Below are 25875 nucleotides of genomic sequence, written 5' to 3' on the forward strand. Positions count from 1 at the left end.
TTATAGAGAAACATGCACAAAAGGACACTCTTACCCGTTTCAGCACTTGCTTGATACAGAGACTGTGCATGCACACAAATGAAACAGGCTTATACATATCTGCCTTCCCTTTCCCCTCAATTTGTATGCGTGTGTCAGGGTATATGCATACTTAGATTATATGCAGCTAAATGTGCACTTGCTTTTGAAGCTCTGGCTCATACTGTCTTAATTTATATTCCATTAACTGGGAGACACTACCGAATGAAGGCACCAGAGATAAAATAATGTGCTGTTTACTATGCCTAACCAGTCTCACCTAGAAAAAAAATAGTTTTCTAGGTGAGACCCTGACATGCACTCATAGGAAGTCTGTCTTCCACAATGTCTCATGCCAATGAAGCTTACCACAAAATGTAATAGTGTGTAGTAATACTTCCAAGACCTTTCCTGGAATCTCCAATGCAGAAACTGGACAGGTTTGTTTAAGAAACCACGTCCTTCAGATATTAGTACTAGTGATAGGAACAAAACATTGGGGCAAATAACCAAATCGGTAATGCCTGCTTTAGATTTCCTTTACACAAACACTTACAGATCCGCTGAAGATCTGGGTCAGCTAAGCAACTGCACAAAGGAGCAGTGATTTAATTAGCCTATTTTGTACATCGCAGCTGGGACTCAGGCACAGGGAGGAGTATTTCTCATTCTTAAACAAAATTCTATTCTTTTGCTCCTCACCAAATAAGCAAAAATGTTACTGCTGGAAATATTCCTTGAACTGGTCTCAATCTCATAGATGTGCACAGTTAGCAAATCAGTCCCACAAGAGATGCCCCCTGGTCATTCATTTTGGACACAAAATTCTTCTTTAAACTTAACCATACAGGCTGCTGCATTTCCTCCCTCTGAATATAGAGTAAGGGGTGTGTGGTGCAAGGTGCCAACCTGATCATCCTCACAAAACAAAGACAGCAAGGACTGTAACAGAGCAAGGAAATGCCTTCCATGCCTGGCTCAACTTTACGGTCTGGGACAGCCACACCATTAGGAAAGAGTCGTTTCCACGAGAGCTGGTACCGCTGCCATAAGATCCACGAGGAATCTTGGACCCGAACACCTGGGGCGCGAGGCCTGCGCGCATGCAAGGCAACTCCTCTGCAGTGCCAGGGCTTCTCTTCCCACACTAGCACAGTTGCCTCAGTGGGTTAGTCATGACTCTCCTTCAGGACTTGTACGTCCCTCCCCTGTCCTCTAGCCCCTGCAAATCCACTGCAAGGCACATGCTGCAGTTTTGCTCCTCTCCGCAGCATATGCTCCAGCACAGGATTGAAAGTTTATAAAATCAGAGCCACGGTAACTATATCAGCACTCTGAACAATGCATGGCCTGGACAATTATACAGCTCCCTCATTTTTACTTTACATATCAGCCTGATGCCATTGTTTAAGCAAATACAACTTTAAAAAAAAACACATGAAAAATATTTCATTTGGCAAGGGAAGGGTTAGCCAACCTGAACAGTTGCTCCAGGGTGCGTTTTCTGGATAAATCTGCTGTGAAAGCCCCTCGCAGCCAAGGCTGGACATGTGAGGTGCTCATGCCCCCATCAGGTCTTGCCCCCATACCTCTCCCAGGCAAGCACAATGCCCATCTTGTGTGCTTTTGTCCGAAGGTCCTTGTGGGACCTCCTCTGGCCCTATGCAAATCTCAGGAGACGTATCTTCTTCACCTCTGTATCTCTTTTCCTCTACTATTCTGCAAATACAAGTCATGAGCCTGATTCAAAATCACCGGTCAAGTTCCTTGGGTCAAACTACATCACAATAATAGTCCCTTCTGGCCTTACAAGGTATAAATCATTACATTAATTTTCACCATACCTGTATGTAATTTAGATTTCTCTGGAGTCCTGTTTGTATGAAAGATGCAAGGCAAAATAAAGCTGTGTCGCACTGTCCTGTTTTGCAATCTGGACTATTGTACAACAGGGATAACAGAGATCGAACATTTCACTTGTGAATGTAGCCAAATATCGAACCAAACTGTAAGGCTGGCTATTTATGCTAGGTTTCTAAAGGTGGGAGCTCAAGGGAAGCACGCTTGGGCTGCCTAATGAGACAATTTTCTGCCCGAAGCAAACTGAAACAGGTTATAAAACCCTTAAGAATGGCAACTGCAGCTCAGCTACCCAACACCCTGCTGCACACACCACAGCTATTCTTATCCTCGGCTCTCACCTGAGCAACTAGGCAAAAGTTGGGGTCTTGTAGGTGATTCCAATTAGAAGAAATTGGTGCTGGAGTCAAATATATCTGATGCCATTTGCAAGAACGTACAAAGCCCTACTTTCTTGAACACAAGACGAATTAAACCACCTGAGACATTTTCCCTGCTCACAGCTCCAAATCTTTTTTTAGCTTGCACTCCCAAACCAAAAACCTGTTGTCCTCGCTTCTCCCAGGATCATCCATTGTGCAGTTCAGGTGTCACATGCAGTCTGCTCCTGCATACTGTCTTCCTCCTCTCGCTCATACACAACATTTCCCAACAATATTCAGCCAATAAGCTCTCTCCCCAGGCCATTCAAATTTCCAAGCAGGCTTGCATTTGTCTTTGTTTTGGATTGTCTGATTGTGTTGTACAACTTTCCTAAACGAAGGGCAGGCGGCACTTAAATGTATTGTTTCAACCCAAGCCACGATACTCTGAGCACAACGGATAGATACGTCAAGAAACTTGTAGCCAAAATGCAGCCATAAAAAAGGAACCGCAACAAAGAGTTATCCTTCTCAAGAGGGTACAATTTAAACCAAGACACCCTTATGACTTCCTTCAAAACAACTCATAAGGTGTCCAAAACTGCAAAAGAAAGTCCTTTGCTCCCACCAATCTTATTGTATCAGGGGTATGGTGAAAACTAGTATTATTATTTGTTAAGTGCCAAAGGCATGCAGGATACGTTTAAAGCAGCTTTGCATGAGTTTCAATACCTAGCACATGCAGTTATACTGGATTACCCTTGAACTTAAATCCAAAGCAGCTCTCCAGATTTGTTTTAAATCATGCTTCAACACTTCAGCATGACCTTCCTCCTGTTCCCTAACTGCCTTTAACTCTCCAGTGAGATTTCTTTCTATAATAAGCAAGATACTACACACATATTTGATGATCCTTCTGAAAGACAAAGGAAGAAGAACCTGTTGCCTCTTTCCAAATTGTTTCATTTAAACAATTTTTCCATATCATGCATTTCCATGCGGTATCTGACAATAGGCTAGATTTAACCTTAAATTTAAGCAACACCCATACTTCATTATTTTCAAGCGTATCTTTAGATGCTCACACATCTTTGTCTACCCTTATTCATTCCAACACACAGAGTAGAATTGGCCTGCTTTTGGGTTTTTTTCAATTCTTGATGTTACCCTCAACATTATTTGACTAATTCCATGTCAGAGAACCAGCAGCGGTATCGTTCCTTATGGAAGACATTAACATGAGGCTTGATGGAGCAGGAGCAGCATCCACTCTCCAGTTAGCTCTGCATTTCATTAAAATCAGCAATCATCTAAGATTGACAAAGATTAACCATCGGTCCCCAAAGCCGTAAAGGCCACGCAAGTTAGTCCTGCAGCCAAAGACCCGAGTCAACAACACGTGAGGATGATCAGGTCTGTTGCTGGATTTTCCTGAAAAAAGGCCACACGTGGCTGGGGAAAGTGAGAACTGGACACTATGGTACCGAGGACAAGCAACGATGCCAGGGAGGGAAGACACTGGTGCTGCGTGTTTTTACAAGACCCCGTTTGACAAAACAGCCACATGAGCAAAACACTGAACAAAAAAACCACGTCCAGCAGCCTTGTACTGAGACGCGTATCAACAGCAAGTAATTCAGAATGAAGGATACACGTGGTCTGGATGAAATCAGTATTCTACCTACCTACCAGCATATTTCAGTAAGGTTGGCAGGGGTACGTTTCAGTGACAAATTTATACATGTCCCTTTCTTTGCCAAAAACTAGCGTGTGGCAATCTTTCCTAGGCTTGTCTACAAGTATGCAATGTACCTTAAGTAATGTATGTTTTTACTTCATTTTGATGGATTATACCCAGGAAAAGAAGGGTATTTTATTTATGCAACTTCTCAGTCATCCATCCATGTATCCACCCTCTATTCTGCTGCATGCTCAATTAATTAAAACCAAAATTGATTTTCCGAACTAAAAAAAAGGATTATATTTCAATTGAATATGTTTCTTGCTAAAAATACACCATATTTCTAATTTAATTGAAATGGTCATAAACTACAACTAAGACCTAAACTTACTATACACCTAATTTTAATCAAGCAAACGTATTCAAGTTTAACAAAACCAGAAGATTGTTTCAGTTCAGCAAAGTAACCAGTTCATCCAAAGTAACGACACTAACCAGGGGTTGAAAAAGCAGGCAAACCTGTTTCTCCACTTATGTCAGACCCATGTATGTCGACAGTCCAAAGCTATCAACAAAACTGAAATCATAGTCACTTCTGTATTCAATGTTATCAAATCTTTATCCTGTACACTGTTGTCAAGATTACTTTTCCCGTTATTCCAGCACAAATTATAAACCTCTAGCTGAACTGAAAGTCCTCCTTCCTGCTCATTTACAGCAACAAACTGTTTGACAAACACTGACTGGTCGTTAAGGTTGTGCGTGCCAGCACACTTCCTGCGAGACCAGTCCCAGCTTCCATGACACGGTCCAAATCCTGGTCCAGCTTGATGCAGGAAGGGGAGCAAAACTAACACACATTCAAGGCACACATACTATCTTGTGCGCACTTTATTTGAGATTTGCAACTGAAAAGAAGCCTCTTACTATGTCCTATACCAGTCTTGCAATAAAGACTGGATTCAAACAAAATTTGTACTGAAAATAACTGGAACAAAAATATCATTCCATCAAAGCAACAGAAAACAGGTAAAAATTGAGAAAAGAAAACCACCTGGAATTTTTTGTGAAGCAAAACACCCTGAGAAGCTGTCAGACACAAAGCCTGAATGTGAAGAAGGAATACACTGGTCCCAGGGAAGCAGCAGAGCACAAGGATGGTGATGTTGCATTAGCTGTGTGGTTTGATGAAGAAAATGCTGAAAACTCTGATATCACCATTGATCGAGATGCGTTTATTGAAAAAAAACAAGGCTTTTGCTGATCAGCTTGGTGTGGAACAGGGGTGTCCAACTCATTTCACCCCACAGTCCAGATCTGGCCCACAGGGCTTCTCACAAGCCAGATGATTCACTCCTGGTGACAGGTTAACAGCTTAACAGCCCAGGGGGTGAATGCTGTCCCTACTCACACCCCTTTTCCCCTGCCATTGACTCTAGTCAACTGGAGACCCCAGCATCGATGTAGACCTTGTAAAGGATCACCTTGAGAGGCTGGACACCAAGTCAGCGGGTGCTGACAGCTTGCACCCCAGGGTACTTAAGGAGCTGGTAGGCATCATAGCCCAGCCACTGGCAAACATTTTCAAAAACTCGTGGCGCTCAGGTGAAGTACCTGAAGATTAGAAGAAGGCTAATGTGGTGCCCATCTTCAAGAAAGGGAGGAAAGTAGATCTGGGGAACTACAGGCCAATCAGCTTGACCTCAATCCCTGGAACGATTCTGGGAAAAATCATTAAAGAAACAATTCTTGACAAGCTGGCTGAGGGCAGCATCCTGAGGGACAGCCAGCACAGGTTTGTTGCGGGTAGGTCTTGCCTGACCAATCTCATCTCCTTCTATGACCAAGTAACATATCACCTGGACAAGGGAGAAGAGATTGACATCATATATCTAGACTTTAAAAAAGCCTTTGATCTGGTATCCCATGATCTCCTCAGAAAAATTGGCCAACTGTGGCCTTGGCTACATCACAGTCCAATGGCTGGGGAATTGGCTCCGAGGCCAAGCCCAGAGAGTGGTAGTCAACAGAAGTCAATCATCATGGTGCTTCGTGACCAGTGGTGTCGCCCAAGGCTCTGTCCTTTAAGTCTCTTTAATGTCTTTATTAACAATGTGGGCACTGGTGTCAGAAGTGGACTGGCCAAGTTCACCGATGACACTAAACTTTGGGCTAGAGCGTCCACACCCGAGGACAGGTTGGTGGATCCAGGCTGACCTGGATAGGCTTAGAAAGTGGGCAGATATAAACTTGATGACATTCAATACTGACAAACGCAAGGTGCTCCACCCAGGGGGGGGGACGGACGACCCTGCAGCAGGCTTACAGACTCAGCAGTGCTATGCTTGCTAGTACCACAGCCGAAAGGGACTTGGGGGTCATGATTGACCACAAGATGAACATAAGCCACCAATGCAATGTCGCAACGGGTAAAGCAAACAAAACGTTGGCTTGCATCCATAGATGCTTCTCTAGCACTTGCCAGGATGTCACCCTCCCGCTGTACTTGGCCTTGGTGAGGCTGCAGCTGGAGTACTGCATCCAATTCTGGGCTCCACAATTCAAGAAGGATGTGGAGAAGCTTGAGAGTGCGCTGAGGAGAGCCATGCACATGATCAGGTCAGGATAACAGACCTTATGATGAGAGGTTGAGAGCCAGGGGACTCTTCAGCCTGGAAAAGCACAGGCTCAGGGGCAATCTGGTGCCTGCCTATAAGTACATCAGGGGTATGCAGCAAAACCTGGGGAAATGCCTGTTCACCAGAGCACCCCATGGGATGACAAGGTCCAACAGTCATGAATTCCTCCAAGACCATTTCAGGCTGGACATAAGGAAAAGCTTCTTTACTGACTGAGCCCTCAAGGCCTGGAATAAACTGCCTCCAGAGATGGTGCAAGCACTTACTCTGGACTCTTTTAAGAAACATTTGGATGCTTATCCTGCTGGGATCCTTTGACCCTAGCTGACTTCCTGCCCCTGGGGCAGGGGGCTGGACTTGATCTGGGGCAGTGGGCAAGAGTGAGGCAGGAAGGAGTGGCAGCATTTGCCCTCTGGGCTCCAGAGCCGTACCAATGCAGCAGCTCAGGCAGATGCACTGACAAGCCCCATTTGCTGAAGTTTAACCAGCACAAGTAGCCCTTGGGCCACCACTTGGACACCTCCAGGGTAGAGAATTTCACTGGGAGCAATGGAGGGTTTAAGCCAATTTAAGACTTGCCAGTCTCACCTACAGAAGAGTATGCCGTAAAGGAAACTTTGCTGACCTTTTCCCAGCTTGATTGATGAAAGATTAAGCTCCAGGAAATTCTGGGGGAAATATACAGCTACTGACAGGAATGCTGACAAAACAGTAGTGGCTTTATAAGTGCATCTCAACTAAGACCTACTGCCCCACCAGGCAACCATATGTTGGAGGAAACAGTGCAATGACTGTGGTTTCCATACTAGCTTTCATTGATGTCAAAGGAACTGACACTTTTAAAACAACAGATATTACCTAACAATCACGTGTACAGCAGCAAAGTATACATGACACACAAAATTTTCACTAAATGGATCAGAAGGCTGGATCCAGCCAATGAATCAAGGTATAATACAGAATATTAAGTGAAATTACAGGAAACTTCTTGCCCATAAAAAGTTGGCAGCTACTGACACCAGTGAGGAGCTCACAGAAAACCTACCCAGGGCTTTGCACAATCTGAAAAAGGCATGGTCACTGGTGAGACAAGAGACCACTCAGAAACATTTTAAGCATACCGTTTTCAGTTATTCAAACAACAAGACTTCCATGCAGCCTCCCCTGACGATATCCAGGAGGCTGAACATGACGCGGCTCTATTTGAAGTTCTGTGTTTGGAAAAGGAAGAGTTGGCTGACTTCGCTATTACTATATTGAGCTGATGAACAATGCACACACTAGCCCTAACAGACGAGGATATCACTGTCTAAGTACAAATGTGCCAAGGTAAGCGTCAACAAGCTGAGAACATCGGAGCAATGGGAAGGAGGATGGTTCTGCGAAGGAGAAAATACCTCCATCTTGCAAGAAGGCCATCGGTACTTGTGAAGAATTAGATTTCCTGCCTAACGTGAGTCACCTCAAATTATGGAGGAAGCAGCTAATTAGTTGGATAGGTTACAATTACTTATTGGAAAAGAACAGCTTTCCATATAAAACTGCCAATGCTGCACTAATTTTAAAAAGCTAGTACTGTTCAGACATTCCTGACGATTTCTTTGCTGACTGGTTTGCTTTTTCTGATTAGTTGGTCTCTAAAGTGCACCTGTAATATGATTTGATTAAGTTATGTTACTATTAAATAATGGAAAAACAATAGATTAAAATATTAGCTATCAAATACAATAGAAACTATTTTCTCTAAAGTAAGTGCAAGTGTATACAAGCTTGGATGGCCAAAAATACAATTTAAACTATTTTGAGATCCCAATATGCATGTTTAGTAAACTACTGGTTGGGCAAATACTGCTGTGTGATTAACATGCTGGCAATGTTTGCTTTCTTCACTTTGGTTCAACAGTTTATCCTGACAACCAACCTTTCTGACAGAAACCTATTAAAATGCAAGATGTTAACATAAGCAACTGTATTTTTTTTTTTAAATTAAATTATTATGCATTTTAAATTCAAGTCCAGTTTCCAGACAAAAGTAGCTCAATCTAATCACCAACAAAAAAAATCATCACAAATAAATAAGAACTAGCATTCACTATTTTTCATAAAATGTAAAAAAAAAAAAAGACAGAAAAATTTAAGTTAAGCTATCTAATTGCTTACATAAAAAGGTACCAAATTGAAAGTGTAAAAACGATTTAGTCGCACATCAACATGTTTAAATGGTTACCAGCCAATGAAAACTAAAAAGCACAAATGCAAAGCAAGATTAAAACCCATGTTTCTTGATTACTGATTAAGTTAGTGATCTACATCACGTCTACTGAAATCAGTGCACCCTGATCAAAACTGCAACAAACATTGAGGGAGACCCTCAAGAGTGAGTAGGCAGTAGAAATAACCCCCTGTTGCCAGATTTGCATTTTCACTAGAAAAAAGGAAATATTTTTTATTACGTTACATCAAAAGAAAGGCCAGCGCATTAAGGCACAGCTAGCAGCTCTCCATTGGCATGCCTGACTGCACCGAAGTACCCATTTATATGGACAAAGTTCTCATTTTTCAACTTGGTGGACCTCCTGCTGGGCTTATTGCCAACATACAAGGATAATCGTGGGATTACCACTGCAACAGAAAGCATTAGCCTCCAATTTCAAAACACGAAAAGCCAAACAGCAGGGAGCTTGACAACAAACCAAGCTTTCTAGGGCCAGAGGGGAATCATGGAATAGCAATTAATATTTGTCTTAATCAAAAAGCCTGAAATGCATTCTCTCTTACATGGCTACAGTCCATACCGAAACCCTACCTTTCCCTCCAAGTGTTGCAGGTTACTTTGACGAAGAACAATCATGATCCCAACTAAGCAGCCAGCGAAGGACAGCTTTACTCAACATGTGCACATGGGACAAAACAGGCCCTGTCTGCATTAGCAGGGAACTGCAGAGAGCAAGATTGTCTACAGAGGCCTCAAGCTAAGGCATACTTGTAACAGACACTTAAAGTTTTTACTATGGTGAGTGCGGAGCTCACAAGTGACAAGTTAATAAGGAAAAAGCTAGAAAACACACTTAATTTCATTTCCTAGAAAATGCTCCAGAGATACTCATGCTTCTTATTGTTACTTACCTAAACAGTCTGGCAAAAAATAAATAAATAAATAAATAAATAAAATAATAATTAAATATATCAGTAAAAAAAAGTAGTAACCAATTCCTGCATCCTGGCTGTTCAGGACTCTTAAATCAATAATTAACAAGGGCTAGTTACTTACTTTTTTCATTTCTCCCTATTTACATTCTGGAGCCAAAAAAAAAAATAGCTCTCAAAAATATTTTTAAAGGACTTCTGTTTCCTGGCTGCAAAATAAATTCAAATACTATTATAATCAAGAAATAAAATTGTTAGTCAGGGTTTCAAACAGCCTCTAATTTCTACAGTTCACTGCAAATCCATGCTCGCTGCCTGATACCCACAACGAGTACGGCACCTCTGAAAAATGGGCAAATTTGGAAGCTTAGGCCTGCCTAGAATATGCATACTTATAACATCCAAGGGAAATTTCCCCTCGCACCTCAAGGTTTTTTCCTCCTCTATGAATAAAAGAAAATGTCGCTAGAGGTAAGTTAAGCCTACAAGTACTCTGTATGTATGCTTGGAGGTGTGCCTGTACACAAGCACACACAACCTTAGGAGAGATAGGGATGGATACGTAGTGAACGCATTATGGGCTTCTGTCTGAATTTATCCTGACTGCCATGAGTTGTGTAAGCCTGATGGTGGAGCATTTTATATCCTACAGCAACTCAAGATGTAATTTACTTTGCACCACATATCTGAAATATAGCACACAGAAAGTATTATCCAAAGGACATCAAAGATTGAGCACTGTAAGTGATAAAGTTTGGTTTCTGATTACAAATTGTAAAACAGCAAGCACTACTTCCCTAACTGCATTGCAACGTAGTATATCAAATTACTACCAGTGGAGCGCTAAAAATAGGATTCAGAATACATTATGTAGGAGTTATAAATTATGCATCTCCATAGTGTAATCTCCATACAGAACTGCACTGCAATATACGCACCAACCTAGAATCATCATAATCTGAAGATTACGATGTACTGTTGGTTAAATCAGGGTTGGGAACGCATTCATTTCCAATGTATCTGAAATCAATTATACCACGTGATAATAGTACACTTTGTATCCAGCACTCTTCACTGGACAAGCCGACCTTTCTTGTACCAAGACGTTTTAGGAAGGAAATTCTTTTTCATTATTTCACTTTGGATTCAATCATCCAAAGAGCATTTTGGATGATTATTCACAGTGCTTTGTACAAAATGTGCAATAGGTTATCTGAGAGAGATGAATTTATAACAGACAGTCGTATGTGCAGTGCAATTTCACCTCTGGAGAACTAACCTGAAGTACAAAATAAACACATTCATATCTTTCAGTACAGCTTTTTTATTTACAAGGCCAATCTTTTTGTTTTTGGTTTAATTTTTTGATCTGGCACTGCTTGAAAGGGCAACTCCACTTTTCCAGTCCAGTTAGGTGGAAAAACCAATGTACAACAACTTGATGACTGAGAGTCTGAATATAACAAGGAGAGAATTCAGGTATGGTTCTGCTGCAATTGCAATTCATCTCATTTGCATATAGGTATGACTTTTTTGGAGCTAACTTTTCTTCCATAACATGGCCTATTTACAGGCATTCTAGGGAAAAACATTCAGCTGCCCGATTTGTGTGGATTTAATATTGTAAACTTAATGTTTCATTAAAAGGTTCTTTCTTGCATTTTACCGCCATGTGTTAAAAACATCCTGACCTGTCTGCAAACTGAACATATTGGTTGTATTAGTACCACCTTAGCCCCTAGGATCTCTAGCAAGGGCTCCATTGTGCTAGATGTTGAACAAACCTCTGAAGCAAGTACTCATTTCAGCGCCACTCTGTTCAAATTCAGAGTTCAACACCCGATATGAAAAAACAGATCAGATACTAGGGAGATCCATGGAAAAATTACTACTCCTCCTCAGAACTAGTCCATGGAGACAACTCCAGCCTTCAACTTGTAACTGCCTGGGCTGGGCCCTTTTATACTTTCCCTTCCCCCAGATGAACATGCCTAGGGAGATTCAGAAGGCCCCCTCTATGCCCACCACAGCATTTCCCCAACACTCTGCCCTACGTGCTTTCATGATCTGACAAATCAACATGAGCTGAAATAATTTTGCCTAGCGGAGTCATTTTCAGGCTGAGAAACACAAGAGCAGTTTCAGTCTAAAAGGTAGTATTTTCAGAAGTTACAGACAGGTAGCCATACAGGCTGAAAATGAAAGCATATCCCTTTATTATAAGGGAATGCTATGACAGGTGCAACTATTCTTGCCAATTAGAGCTTGGATATTTTTACTTACTATATTCCCATTTGCATTACTGAATAAAATACTAACAGTGGATGTGAACTCAGGACACAATCATTTTTGAGCATCATGTTTTCACCTGTTTAAAACAAACAGAAAATTGCCATGTTTTTTACAATGCAAATATGATTCTCTAGCTCATTAGGGTCATCGATCAAAGTTGTCACCTACCACAGATTTTAAACAAAAAGTATTCCCACCTGCCAAGGCATCCCGATAAAGCTGTACAAAGTGATTAAAAATATCCTTGGGCAAACATTTTTCATCAGGCAAGCACTGCAGGAGAATCACGATCTCAGACTGCCCCACTGCATGCATTCCTTTTGTAGTGAAACACCAGCATTTCCGGTTCACGTCTGCAGAGGGAAAAAGCGTAACTCAGGAAAAGTGGCAATCTATTCAACATCCATCTGTCCTGCCCTGCCCAAATTGCCCTACAGAGAGCCAGCTGAAGAATCAATTACAGAAACATGCACAGTCCTGATATTTGTCATCAAGACAAGTAAGGCACTAAATTCTAAATCCTACAGGCAAGCACATGAGGATCAAAAGCAAATTATAAAACTGTGGTCTGCAATATAGGGAGAACTAAAGGCTTGATCCCAGCCAGATGCCTACCAGAGAGCAGACCTCTGTACTGGAAATGTCTGTGCACAACATAAAAAAAAGGAATAGAGGTGGAAGATGCAGAGATGCAGGCAGAGGGCTGGTACACAGCACGAACCACTGACCAACTCTCTGCTCTGGATGAAACAGGCAACTTTGTCTATAAGGTGTCATGGAGAATATATCTGGTTTTTCATGTGATGTCCCAGATTTGCAACTCAAACCCTTCTGTTTTAAAGTTTTTGCACTGGACATGTTGCCATCCTAAAAAGAATTTGTTTCATGTTTAGTGATATAGTCAGCATCCAGTCTAATGAATGGTGCTGGAGTCAAATAAAGGTTAAATGTAGACACTATTATCAAAGCTGATCTTGCGCTCAAAGTGAATATTAACAACATTTGTTTTATCCTTCCCGATTAACCCACTCAGAAAATTAAATTTCCAGAAAACTCCTTGATTCTAGGAAATATATAAGCATTGCTACTGAGTCAGATGTAACAACACCAGCACATATTTTTAAAGTTTGTTTTTATCTAGTTTATAGGTATTTTCTAACACAAAAAAAATCTTGCTACAACCTTCATTTATTTTGACACACAACCACCTTAACCAATGGAAATTAACAGTGACCTGTCAACGAAAAACCTCACCCCCCTCAAGACAGTACTAACAATGACAATGAGGTGCAGTTGTTTTTAGTGAAGGTCATTTTGAACTGAATATACATATGTTTAGTTGGAGTCCAACTAATTGCAGCACATTCTCCAAAGTTCTCTCTCTTTTGCCAGAATCTGAGGAAGGGTCACACACGTAAACGATGAGGAGAACAGAGAGGGAGTAACAGTCAGCCCTCTTGGCTTCAATGGGTAGAATCAGGGAGCTGACATTAATTTCTTGGTATGTCTTAAAATCTTTGAACTGACATTAATCTCTTTGTATTTCTATATAAAAGTATCTGTATATAGGCCTGAAGCATGGAATAGGTGTATTTTACATTTTAATACAAATAAAATACATAGGATATGTTAGTTCCATGCAGCAATTCAGACTGTCAGTAGAAAATAGGAAGTTTTGTGTTTTCAACCAGTGGTAAGTGCATACTCTTTTTATAAACCCTTCCCCCAAATTAAACAACAAATAACTTACAATTTACAATCTTAACCATCGACAGCAAATTTGCATTTAAAACAAACACAAGAGGGTCAGGGCCACCATCCTCCAGCTGCTGCATTACGGATATCTGAGAAGGTCTTTCTTCTACAGCATAATCTATAAGAAAGAAATACATGGTTAAGTCATTCGCTTGCTGGTAACTCACTCAGAAATGTCATCAGCTAAGTAATGACTCATTGTTCCGATGCATAGTTCAATTTGCTAGCATTTTACTGGGTTGCTTTCTTTTTGGGCAGGATTTCAGCATTTCAGTAGAATCTGGGCACCTAATTCCTGTAGGCCACCTATCTAATAAAAATTCCCACCTATCTAATAAATAGTATCAAACTACAGTAGAAACCTGGAAAAGCAAGCATTTCACTTCTTTTTAAAAGTGGGTGTAATGTAGATGAACATATTAGTATTTCATTCAAATACTAATAAATGTTAATACCATTATTTATTTGGCAAGAGTCCTTGGACCTCTGTTCACAGACCAAATCCCCATTTGCACAAGGTGATGCAGAAGCATGTGACAAATAGAACGTAACTGGGCAAAAGATTTACATTCTTAAATGCAGTGAGCTACTCCTAGAGGGAATGTAAACTTGTTCCAGCCTATATCTAAGCAATGCAGCATCACATAGAAATCAGGGATATATTGAAGAAAAGCAAAATATGAAGCAAATTATGTTATCCTGCCTGATATAAATATCTACCCAGAAGGTTCACCACAACTGCTAACATAAAGAGTATATTTGAAACATAAACATGATTACATGAAATGCCCAGTTGGCAGTAAAACATTGCAAAGGAGTAGGAATGTGAAGACATGAGAAACAGAATAAGTTTATGCGCACACAAAATAAGACCTGTGGAAAGATATCCGCATTAAATTGCTGAGCCTGTGACATTTGGCTTGTATGCTGCATTTAAGTAAAGTTACTTGTTTCCCTATTTATTCAGAAGGTTTAATAATTGGACTAGCTAAACAGGACAGGGAAACCTGTTTATGTCATGGAAGTGTTGCTTGCTTTCTTATTTTTAACAATATTGTGGATAAAGATTCTTCCTGTTTAAATAACAAATATGCTGAACAAGCTGAAATTTTAAAGAGGGATTATGAAGAAAAAATAAAAAAAAATGAGCTAAGCGTAAAAGTATACAAGAAGTACTCTTATAAACCAAACCAGGGGGTAGAGGGGACATGCAGCATAGACGTGTTTTATTTTTTCCTCTCTGAATTCTCCCTCAAGCTTTCCGCTAAGATACTGCATTCCTGAATGTGACAGCAAATACCCAAAGTTTCACTGCAACCCATGGTACTTGTGAAGTCACCAAATTCTGTATTCTGGGATACCTTCAATAAAGAAGAAGCTCCAAGAGAACTTCATGGAGGAAAACATTAATATTTACAAAACTAATTAAAATACATCTCTGTGTTGATCATTTCCTGCAGTCTGATTACTGAGGAATTGAGCACACATTTCTAGGCGCAGCTTCATTTTCTTTATTGCTCTGCATTTTACTTCTCGTAGTATTTTCATCATCGGAAGGAGGTTTTCCAAGGGTGCTAATATGGAAGAGGGGCACCCTCTTTAAGGTCATGTCAGCCTACACCTTCACTGTGGCGACTGCTGGTGCTTTAAGAACAGCAGGAGAACCAAGGTGCCTGGGCTTCCTGGCATGGATGCAGCACTGCTAGCTTAAAATTTTCTGCTGCCAGAGCTACACCAGCCACCTGGAGGAACAAAGTTCTGCTGCCAGAGGTAGTCCGAACTGGGGTTTTGCTGGCAAAGCACCGTGGCCTGGAGATGTGCTCGGCTCACATCCCAAGGCAACACCACTCTGCAAACAGAATTTTAGTGCAGATGAGGGCTCAGATCATGATAGAAGTATCCATCATTAATCACTTCTGCATATAGCACGCATCCGATTTTCTAACCAGATGTGATATCCTGAATTGTAAAATTGCTACCAGTAAGCCTATTTCTGCATGGTATGCTGCTGTGTTATGAACAGAAACCCAAGCAAACTCAGGGAATGGAAAAACTGGCAGGGCACTCTATCCATGCAAATCAGTCATGCCAAGAAGCAGGGTATATTAGCCCAGACAGAGCCCTGTGCTTATGCACTTATACTGCTTCCAACACCTGAGCTGTCCAGGTTTTTCTCCGTGGCACTGCACTATACCATGCAGATATAGCGCCAACAGTCACAAGCAGCTGGTCATTTATCACTACAGCCCTCACCTCCTTTTACTCCAGTGGAGATGAGAATTGGAGGAAGACCATCTTCAGGGATTAGATTCATCGCACTGCCAACTGGACTGCCAACCTGAGTTATACTTCCCGAGAACGCAGATGTGTTATCAGTCTACAAAAAGCAGAAAACAATCAGAACGGACACAGCATTACAGAACAATACACAAGAGCTGGGCAGGTGTCATCCCCAGGACTGCCTGGATTCCATATACACATTACACTGACAGACTCCTTCCAGATACACAGTATGCTTGGAGAGATCCTGCAGTTCCTCTCACTGGCAACATATGGAACCCATTTCCTCGTAACACAGAAATAAAGCAATTACAGTTCCACCAGCATTTCTGACCTTTTTGTAAAAATCTCTTGATTCCACTCAGGTGCTGTAGCACTTATAGCACTGGCGGATTACATCTGAGTTTTCAAGCATAAATCTCTTTTTAATGAGAAAACGCATCAAACAGAAACATTCTTCTACCTTAATGCTATGACAAGCTCGTTGTTTCAAGCCCCATCTCTCTTGTGACTCAGCTTTATTAAAGATCCATATTACACAAAACACACTTTGCACACACACAGATGTATGCCAAAAGCTTGGAAACCACCTTGACTAGCAAGGCCCTGAACTTTGACTTGTGCACTTAGTTACTACTGCATAACAGCTTATACATTCACAGCCACTTTCAAAAATAGATGCCTAGATTCAGCCCTCTGCAAACATGGACATCTGCCACATACATGACTAAAATAAAACCACAAGCTCAACAGACTTCCCATAGTGATTTAATTTAAATTGCCCCAATATGCATTACATCATTCAGAGCCACAGAAACCATGACATTCTTGAACAGCAAACAGCATAATGTTTCCTTACTTCTGCGGATGAACTGTTGTTGGTCACAGGCTTGGATGGATCATGTGACACTGCTAAGGTTCCCGCAGGAGCTGTCCCAGCCACCGTCAATTTTGCTGCATCAGCCACTTCCCCATTAGGTAATATGCCGTCAGCGAACCAGACACGCCTTTGTTCTCTAGGTTGTGCCACTAGAGAGAAACACAGAGTTCACAGTCTCATGACAACATGTGAGCAATGCTTTGCCTCAAGCGAAGTGAAGCTGATTTGTTCCAATGTCAAATGTAGAAATTATAGCTGGGATATATCATAGATACTTTCAACAGAACAGTGTAAATATTTAACACAAACAGAGAGGTGGGCAGGCACTAGATCAGCACATGGGAACTCTTACCCAGAGCACAGGTGGGAGAAGGAGGTAGAAAGATAGCACCTGTGCAAAATTCTTTATAACCAGAGGCTATGAAAACAAGACAACTATCTAACCAATAAAAGAAAAATAGATATTTTATTATCTATTGGACTCAGTAAGGCAATTTCTACACATATAGCACTTGGCAGGAACATCAGCAGTATAATTAGGAGTATCCATCTCCATGTGTTTGGAAATCCCATTCTCACACACATTTCCTGTCTCCTTTTTGCCTCATCCCCACAAGACATGTGGTTAAGTTTCAAAAGGGCATCATTCATACACTTACATTAACATCTCATCACAGCTTGTTCACAAGAAAACTGAGATGGGGAGAGGGGGGAGAATGTTCTTACCTTCTGTGCCAGGGTGTTTTAAAACTCCCACAGGAACCATCACCGTGGGAGGTGGAGAGCTCAGTGCTCCTGAGGCCTGAGCTTGCTGCAAGGGAGGGATAGTGGAACAGTATTCAGCAGGATTGTTAGGGTTAGGACTCTGGCTTGAGGCATTCATCATGTTCTCCCAGGCTTGAGCTACAGTAAACAGAAAAGCAGAAATGTGATCATACGGTAAAGTTTGTGACTTTCATAGATTTTTAGGGTTGGAAGGAACCTCGGTAGATTGAGTCCGACCCTCTGTCCTGGGCAGGAAAGAGCGCTGCAGTCAAATGACCCCAGCTTGGTGCTTGTCTAGTCTCCTCTTGAAGACCCCCAAGGCAGGGGAGAGAATCACCTTCCTTGGAAGTCCATTCCAGATTTTGGCAACCCTAATCATAAAGAATTTTTTCCCAATGTCTAATATACATCTGATCTCCGCCAGTTTACGGTCATTGTTCCTAGCAACGCTAAGGGGTGCCCTGATAAACAGAATATCCCCTATTCCTTGCTGCCCCCACAGGTGAATTTGTAGACTGCAAAAGAAGGCTGAGAGGGGATCTTGTAGCTGAGGCTGAAGAGATTCATGTCCCTCCATCTCTCCTCGCAGGATCTTACTTGTAGGCCCATAACCATAGGAGTAGCCCTCCTCTGGACCCTCTCAAGGTTATCCACATCCCTCTTGAAGTGCAATGCCCTTTCCATGATGCTGATTAAGTACATACTCTATACCATCTCTGGGCTTTTCCACCCGCCATGTTTATTCCCCACCACCCCCCAGCCACTATTTAAAAGTATGCCTCCATACTGAAACTGTAACTAAGGAACAAAATGCATAAAGAAAGAGTACTGGTATCCTGTGATATGAATTTCAGTTCCATGGCAGGCTAGTTGCATGGTTTGGTCAGAGCTGCCTAGTTCTTGATTCCTCAGTTTTATAACTTCTTCAAAGGTTATTTAAAGAAAAGAAAAGAAAAGAAAAAAAACAGAAAAAAAAACAATGCCAATCTCTACAACCCCACTGAGTTGCATGAGGCTCTATAGACAAACAAAGGCTCACTCTCTGCCCCAAAGATTTTACAACCTACACAACCCCCAGACACCAAATGTATTCTTTTGCAAACAAATGAAGCATATTGTACTTCCTTATATTCAGAATATTCTAGTCTACACTAACATCATCTTTTCTAAACCATGAAAAGGTTTATGCTATGAATTTTTAACAACGGGGCCTGAGCTTCAACTCAAAACAAATCCATGATTATGCAACACACACAACTTCAATGTCAACGATGTCAGGAGCAGAACAGGCTCTTCTCTGCTCAGAACAGAACAGGCAGAGCGACATTTCCGTGGCACTACTTATTTTGGGGTGTACAGAGGGAAGGAGAATTCAACAGGGAGCTCAGCTGTACAAGGTACCAGGTGATCTGAATGTGCAGTTATGCACCCTACATCTTCGAGTGAGCGCACAAGCATTACCAATAACTTCATAGTCAAATAATCACACATATGTACCAAAACATCTGAAGGCTCTCCAAAGAACCACCGTAAGTACCTGAACCAATCCAATATTCAAGCTCACACTTCTAAAATGTTTTCGAGTCCTCTGAGGGAAAAGGTGCTAGAGAAACTAGAGTATATGCAAAACCTTTAACTGCAAAAAAAAAAGAAATAGAACGTCAAGAATACTGTAATTCTTTATCGCATTGATTCCCCAAACCAATACAAAGTCAGCGAAGGGCCTTGGGGCCTTTTCAGATATTTCAATTTGAGAAGAAAAGTGAGGCAGTTTATTTCTAAAAAGTGATTAATTATCCATATACAATATGGGCTTTGAGAGAAGAGACACATATATACATACATACGTATCTCTCTCTCTCCCTGGCATTCATTTGTGATGATGTCCGCTGCAGGATAAATTCCTTGTTCTGTTTGAATCCTCTGTTTTACTCACTGCAGTCTGTGCCAATTCAGAAATAGCTATCAATTGAAAATGCCTTTCCAGACAAAGCAAATGTTAAGAATCACAATTAAACACAGACTCTATATAGGGATGAATGTCAGCAAACCAAACACTAGGGAAATTCAAATCAACTGAACAACTAAGCAAAATAATGACATCTCATGTTTGAAGAATGATGACAGACAAAGCTTAACATACCAGCAATGGCCAAACATCACTATAAAGTACTCCAGAGAAAGGACAAAAGCAGAGGCTGAGTTGGTCCAGGGGCAAATATACAACTAGCATGCTAGCAGTGCTCTCGCTATAATAATCCCAGCAGTGTGTCACTGTTCTCTACCACTAATGTGTATCCATGCTGGCAACAAGACAGAAAGGCTTTTAAAAGGAAATCATTATAACATGATCAATTTTACTATGCCTCTTTACAAGAACATTTTTGGTTTCAACTGAAATACTTTCAGGTTCCTCCCTTCCCCCAGCTAGAAACAAATCTTACCTACCAGCAACCAGAGCCAGAACTTTTTGGCCAAAAACGTACACACTTCATTGTTCTTATAAATTTTGAAATATGACAAATTTTCTACCTCCACGGCCCAAACTCCTAAGCACCTTTACTACCACACCTAAGCACCTTTAATACCACAGACATGTTTTAATTCCTAGATACTATTATCTACAATTATCTGTTTCCTATCATGGTACAGCCTACAGTGGAAAATGTTAATATTTAATACTTAGCACTTTCTTCAAATTGCTGCACAAACACTGACTAATTAATCTTTCATAGTCCTGAAAGAGATAAAAAAAATCCTATTTAACAGCTGTGGAATCTGTGCACTAAATCTGAATTCTGAATGTAGGAAGCTGAGCACTTGATTTATGCAGCCGCTCTCAGCACCTCTGAGGGAGAATCAAGCACTTGAGAAAGTGTTACCAAGCCACAACACAGAGGCATCCAAAATTAGTGGACACATTTAAGAACCTGGGCTAAATACCATCATAGATTTCAATGGCAAAAAAGATCACTCTGATCATCCAAGTTCAGAACTCCACGATGTCCTTGGTTGAACTAGAGCTAAGGAGGGATATGAAAAGGGTCTATAAAAGCATGCAGAGTATGGATAAAATGCATAGGGAACTGTTATTCACTGAATCCCAGAATTAAGGGACACTAATATTAACAGGAGACAAATTAGGAAGTCCTTTTTATGTAGGATGTAGTTAACTTATAGAACTTCTTGCCACAGGGGGTTGTAGAAGCAGATGGTATAGCCAGATTCAGAAAGGGACTAGACACATTTATGGAGAACGGGCCTACTCATAGCTATTAAACAGAACAGTCAGGCGTGTATCCCTAAAATGACGGTGGATGCCAGGAAGGGTGTGACAGGGGATGGGTAACTTCAGATGTGTCTTGTTAATATACTCTCCCTCTCTCCACACCATCTCAAAGATACAATACTGAACTAGATGAACCACTGGTCTGACTCAGTAATGCATTTTTTAAGTTCTTACAGCATTCTGGCTTTTTTTTGATCCAATCTTGATTTAAATGTCCCCTGTGACATTTAAAACCCCCTGCAACCCGCTAAATTGTTACACTGGTTAATTAACCTCAGTGTTAAAAATCTGCACTTACATTCTGAACATGTCTACCTTCAACTTCTAATCACTAGAACTTCTATTTCCCATATAGGACCTTACAGATAGATAAATCCTCAGCTGTCTCCTCAATAACCTAAACAGACAGAGCTCCTTGGCTCCCTCATTCTAAAGGCAAGTTTTCCAATCATTTAATCAGTCACACTGCTCTTTTTTGAAGCCTTGCCAATTTTTCAATATTCCTTTTGTATTGTGTACACTAGAACTGGACAGAGTATTCCAGTAAAAGCTGTACTGATGCCAGATACAGATCTAACCTCTCTGCTCCTATAGAATAGTTTACACATCTGAGGGCTGCATTAGCTTCTTGGCCACAGAGTCACAGAGAGTTCACGTTCAATTTATCATGCAGTAATATGCCCAAAGGTAGGATCACAACTCAAGGTGCCAGTGCTCTGCCCTTAAGAACATGTGCCTCTGAAACCAAGGGGTTAACAATAACAAATCTATTTTAAAGGGCCAGCTTGTGAGAAATGAAGCAGCATCCTCTTGTAAAATAAGATCACTTTAATAGTTTCCTTATCATACATAGTCTGGGAGGAGACACAAATGTGGGTTTCTTCCCTTTGGTCTCTTGCATGTGTATTATAGGTAACCCACAGTTAAGAAAACAAGAGTAGAGCTACCACCATTCTCCTCCATGCAAAACGAGTTTTTTGCAAGCCAGGCATGGTGCTTCATGAAATAAACTTTGAGTCTTGTGGCAACTTTATCAGCCCATAGCTTTCACTAAACACGTTTGGTATAAGAGTCCCCAGCTCCCAAAGGGATTCTAGTCAGTCTCTAGAATCTGCCATTTTTAAATGTCTGCCCATACACACACAATGTTTTGAACTGGCTAGGACAGGGGTCAGCAATCTATTGCCCATGGGCCAAGCCACTGGATCCAGTCCTGAGCCAGGAGGCTCCGGTGGCATCAGGCAGCATTCACCAGTGGGGGGGCTTTGGCTGCATTCAGCTGCGCCACAGGGAGAGGCAGTTGTGGCAACTAAGTCCTAGTGCCTGCCTTCCTTGGACCTGAGCTGGGTCATTCCAGTTCCCACCAGAAAAATGCTGCTGTCTCCTGGACTAGGGCAAGCCATGCCCATACATACAAAGGCTGCTGGCCAACACAAAGCCAGGGGAGCTTTTACACTTAGACCCTCTTTCTACTTACCATTCATTAGTACTGAATGGCAGATTACACACACTCTGGCTTCTTTTCGGTCCATGTACAGCAACTTGCATTTCAAACTGCAGCATGCTGCACAAAAAACCTGGAGAAAAAGAAAAACAACAAGAAAGTTACTCTGCATCTATTAAAAGGTGAGCCATTCATATAGATACAATCATATACAAAGTGTATACAGTGCATTAGAAGGTGCAAAATTAAGAGGAGTTATCGATACATTTCCAATAGACCCCAAGTGAAATTGATTTAAAAAGTGGCCAGCGCTGGTGTCTAACTTCCTGTGCCCTACTTTATGTACACCAGCACAGACATCCACCCCTTAATCAACCCAAAGACATAATTTACAAATGTAGGTTTTGGGATGAAAGCCAATAAAATCCTAACATATTCAAAAATCTCACCTGTTGCTAAGGATTTATGCATACTGACCTAGAGAACTACATTAATAACTTTCTAGAATTAACCACATTTAAAGCATGCTTGGTAAGGTACTATATATAGCAATATCTTTGGTCAGTGGTTAATCAAATCCAAAGTGAGGAAGAACACAGATACAATTTGAAAGAAGGGACAGATGCACTTCCTCTACACTAGGGAAGTTTGCCGTGCTTCTCCAGGAACACAAACGCTTTCAAGTGAACCACTAATTTATAAGAGGGCAGTGCATCCACTGTAGCCACTCAGCCTAGCTCTTGAGCCTTTCAACGTACTGTACATACACATTAACTGTCAGCCCTGTGATTTCAGGGGACTATGAGCTTCTATTCCAGTTCCCACAAAGGGACTTACTGGAACAGTGCGTACCAAAACTTTTATAGGATGCAAACCACATAGGCTAGTATTTTTCAAAGTATGAAACAGCAAGACATTTTGCTAAATTCAAATTACAACAGTACTGCATGTTTTTAGAAACAACAAAAGCCTTAGGACAGCTGATCAACTCCCATATGCATAATTGCAGAATTTTTGTATCTCAAAACAAGGAAGTCATCAGGAGTATAAAAGCCGCAGCACACTACACTCGCTTAGGGGGAACACAGTGGGACTTGTGCCTGGCAGACCAACCACACTACTGGGCATGCATTTTCAGCACTTTTCTCCTAAAGCAGCACTTTATCCTGGGCATTGACCCTGCCCAGGATAAAGCAGTGCTGAGACTTGTTCTGGGGAACTCCAATCATTAGCAGCATTATACTGTACTACACCATTTCAAGCACTTGTCTGCAAAGAAAAGATGTCTTCTAGATGTGGCAAGACTCAGGGGCCTATAATCCAAAGTCCTCCAGTAACAGACCTGATCCTAGGCCAGGGGTGTGCAAAATATGGCCCGCAGGCCGGATCCGGCCCACCAAGCACTTCCCTCCAGCCCGCAGAGCCCCTTCAAAACCCAGGTAACGGAGGATGCCTCTCTAAAAGCTTCTGGTGGCACCAGCCGCTGGCTGCAGCACCTCACGCTGTTTCCTTGGGTTCTGGTTGCAAGGCAACCAACCCGGACCTCAGCCTGCCCCAGCTGGCCTCACCCCACCCCGGCTCAGGCCACGTTTGCAGCTTGAGAGAAGGGGGTGCGGCTGGGCCAGAACCTGTGGCGCCAGTGAGGGGAAAGCGTCCAGGCCAGCTTCTGCTTTGCTGCATGGGACTGGAAAGGGCCCTACCCTGCAGGTAAGCCCAGGAAAGCAGGTGCTGGGCAGGCTTTCCATGTGCCATGGCGCTCGGGCTGTGTGGGGTCAGGCTGGGCCGGCACTGGGGAGGGGAAGCAGCAGCTGGGCCACAGCTCCGGCCCAGTCAGCACCAGGAAAGAGAGGTGGCAGCGGAGCCGTGTGCTGCTCAGGATGGGACAGGACAAGCCTGGCCAGAGTAGCAGGGGCTCAGCTGCACTTTCCCCCTACCTGCGACCGTCAGTCCTGAGCAGCCCACGGCTCCGCCACCACTTCTGCTGGCCAGTGCAGACCCGGTTGGGCCCGTCCCATCCAGAGCAGCATGCGGCTGAAGCCAGCTTCCCACATGCTGCTGGGGACAGGGCGAGCCCAGCTGGGTTGGCACGGGCCAGCAGAAGCGGCGGTGGAGCCTTTTGGGATCAGCTGGCGCAGGTAGGGGGAAAGTGCAGCAGCACATGGGGAAGCCGCCGCTTGATAGGGTTCGGGATGGGCTGGCTAGGCCGCACCGGGGTGGAAAGCTGTGGCTGAGCTCCCTGCAGTTTGGGACGGGAGGGGTCCCACAGCACTGGAGGGGACTGTGCTGGTGAGGGGACCTGCGCCTGGGCTGGCTCCTGCTGTGCCACAGGGGGAGGCGGCCAGGCTGGGATGGGTCAGGTCAGATTCTGGGAGAGATGGCGAGCGGGGCAGTTTGGTGTTGGGTGGGTGAGTCTTATGACACAGACCACATGACAGGGTGTAACTTTCAGTTCCAAGGCCACCTCTCCAAAAGGAGTACTTCCAGGGGCAAGGGGAGGGACTACTGGTGGCAAAAGGCAGGGGTTAGGGGACGGGACTTCCGGTCCCACGATGGCAACCAGGGGGTGGGGCAACTGAAGGGACGGGGCTCCCTATGCGGCCCTCAACAGCTCACCAAAACACATCAAGCGGCCCTCCGCTCGTAATAATTGCCCGCCCCTGTCCTAGGCAGACTATTCTATAGTATTTTTATGTGCATTTAAATAGAGTCAATATTTTCCATATATGTGCCTTAGGGCTACTATTCCAGCGGTGTATGAAGACACCAAAGAGTTTGTTTCATGCAAAAAGACAGTGAAAAGCTTAGAAAAAAAAAAACTTACAAACCAGCAACTGCACAAACAAATCTAACATCAAGTAAAAAGTTTTAACTTCAATCAGAAGTACTTTAATTTTAGACGGTTTCTTATGCTTAGTAAATTGCATTTCTTATACTAATAATCTTGAAGACACCTTTCTTTAATCCTACATTTTTTTCCACTGCACCTGAAAAATTAAAAATTTTACAAATTTTAAAATGCTACATGCAAAACCCAGTTTACATTATGACAAACACATCAGATGATTCTGCTATAACAGATAAACATGGCAGCATCTACCGACATCCTAATCCAGTTAAAGGAACAGTTTGGTCACACGTCTACAACTAAAACTTTTGGCTATGTTGCAACCTGGTCACTTAATTCTATTGTCACTGTAGTGTACAGATGGTACCCAAATACAAGATAAGGCTACGGTTAAGTACAAGGTGAGTCAGAACATTAATTCTGTAACCAAGATATTCTCGTCTCATTCAATTCCAGCTATGTCTACTTACTGATACTTTTATTACACATTTTCAAAAGTAAAATAAGCATGTAAATATTGGTATTCCACCTAGGAAAATAAACTGGAATTCTTCCACAGATATGAAACATGTTAAAATGTTTTAGCAACTTGAAGTTATATAATCTGCTTCCAAACTT

At 42.2% G+C, this 25875-nt stretch overlaps 1 protein-coding gene across 3 annotated transcripts in view; it reads right to left on the bottom strand.

Annotated features, from left to right (window-relative positions):
• Nucleotides 1–25875, bottom strand: part of ZFYVE9 (zinc finger FYVE-type containing 9) — an 85265-nt gene that overhangs the window by 15471 nt on the left and 43919 nt on the right. For 2 of the 3 annotated variants that reach the window (XM_006035178.2, XM_025191338.1), the window contains 6 exons: nucleotides 22446–22545; nucleotides 17641–17817; nucleotides 16894–17063; nucleotides 16008–16131; nucleotides 13750–13872; nucleotides 12197–12352 (listed from right to left, as the gene is read on the bottom strand). In XM_006035178.2, coding sequence (XP_006035240.1) covers nucleotides 12197–12352; nucleotides 13750–13872; nucleotides 16008–16131; nucleotides 16894–17063; nucleotides 17641–17817; nucleotides 22446–22545 — 850 coding nt within the window. The remainder of the gene's footprint in view (nucleotides 1–12196; nucleotides 12353–13749; nucleotides 13873–16007; nucleotides 16132–16893; nucleotides 17064–17640; nucleotides 17818–22445; nucleotides 22546–25875) is intronic. The other variant, XM_025191339.1, reaches the window with a different exon arrangement.

Source organism: Alligator sinensis, unplaced genomic scaffold (assembly GCF_000455745.1).
Source record: "Alligator sinensis unplaced genomic scaffold, ASM45574v1 scaffold63_1, whole genome shotgun sequence".
Lineage (NCBI taxonomy): Eukaryota > Metazoa > Chordata > Crocodylia > Alligatoridae > Alligator > Alligator sinensis.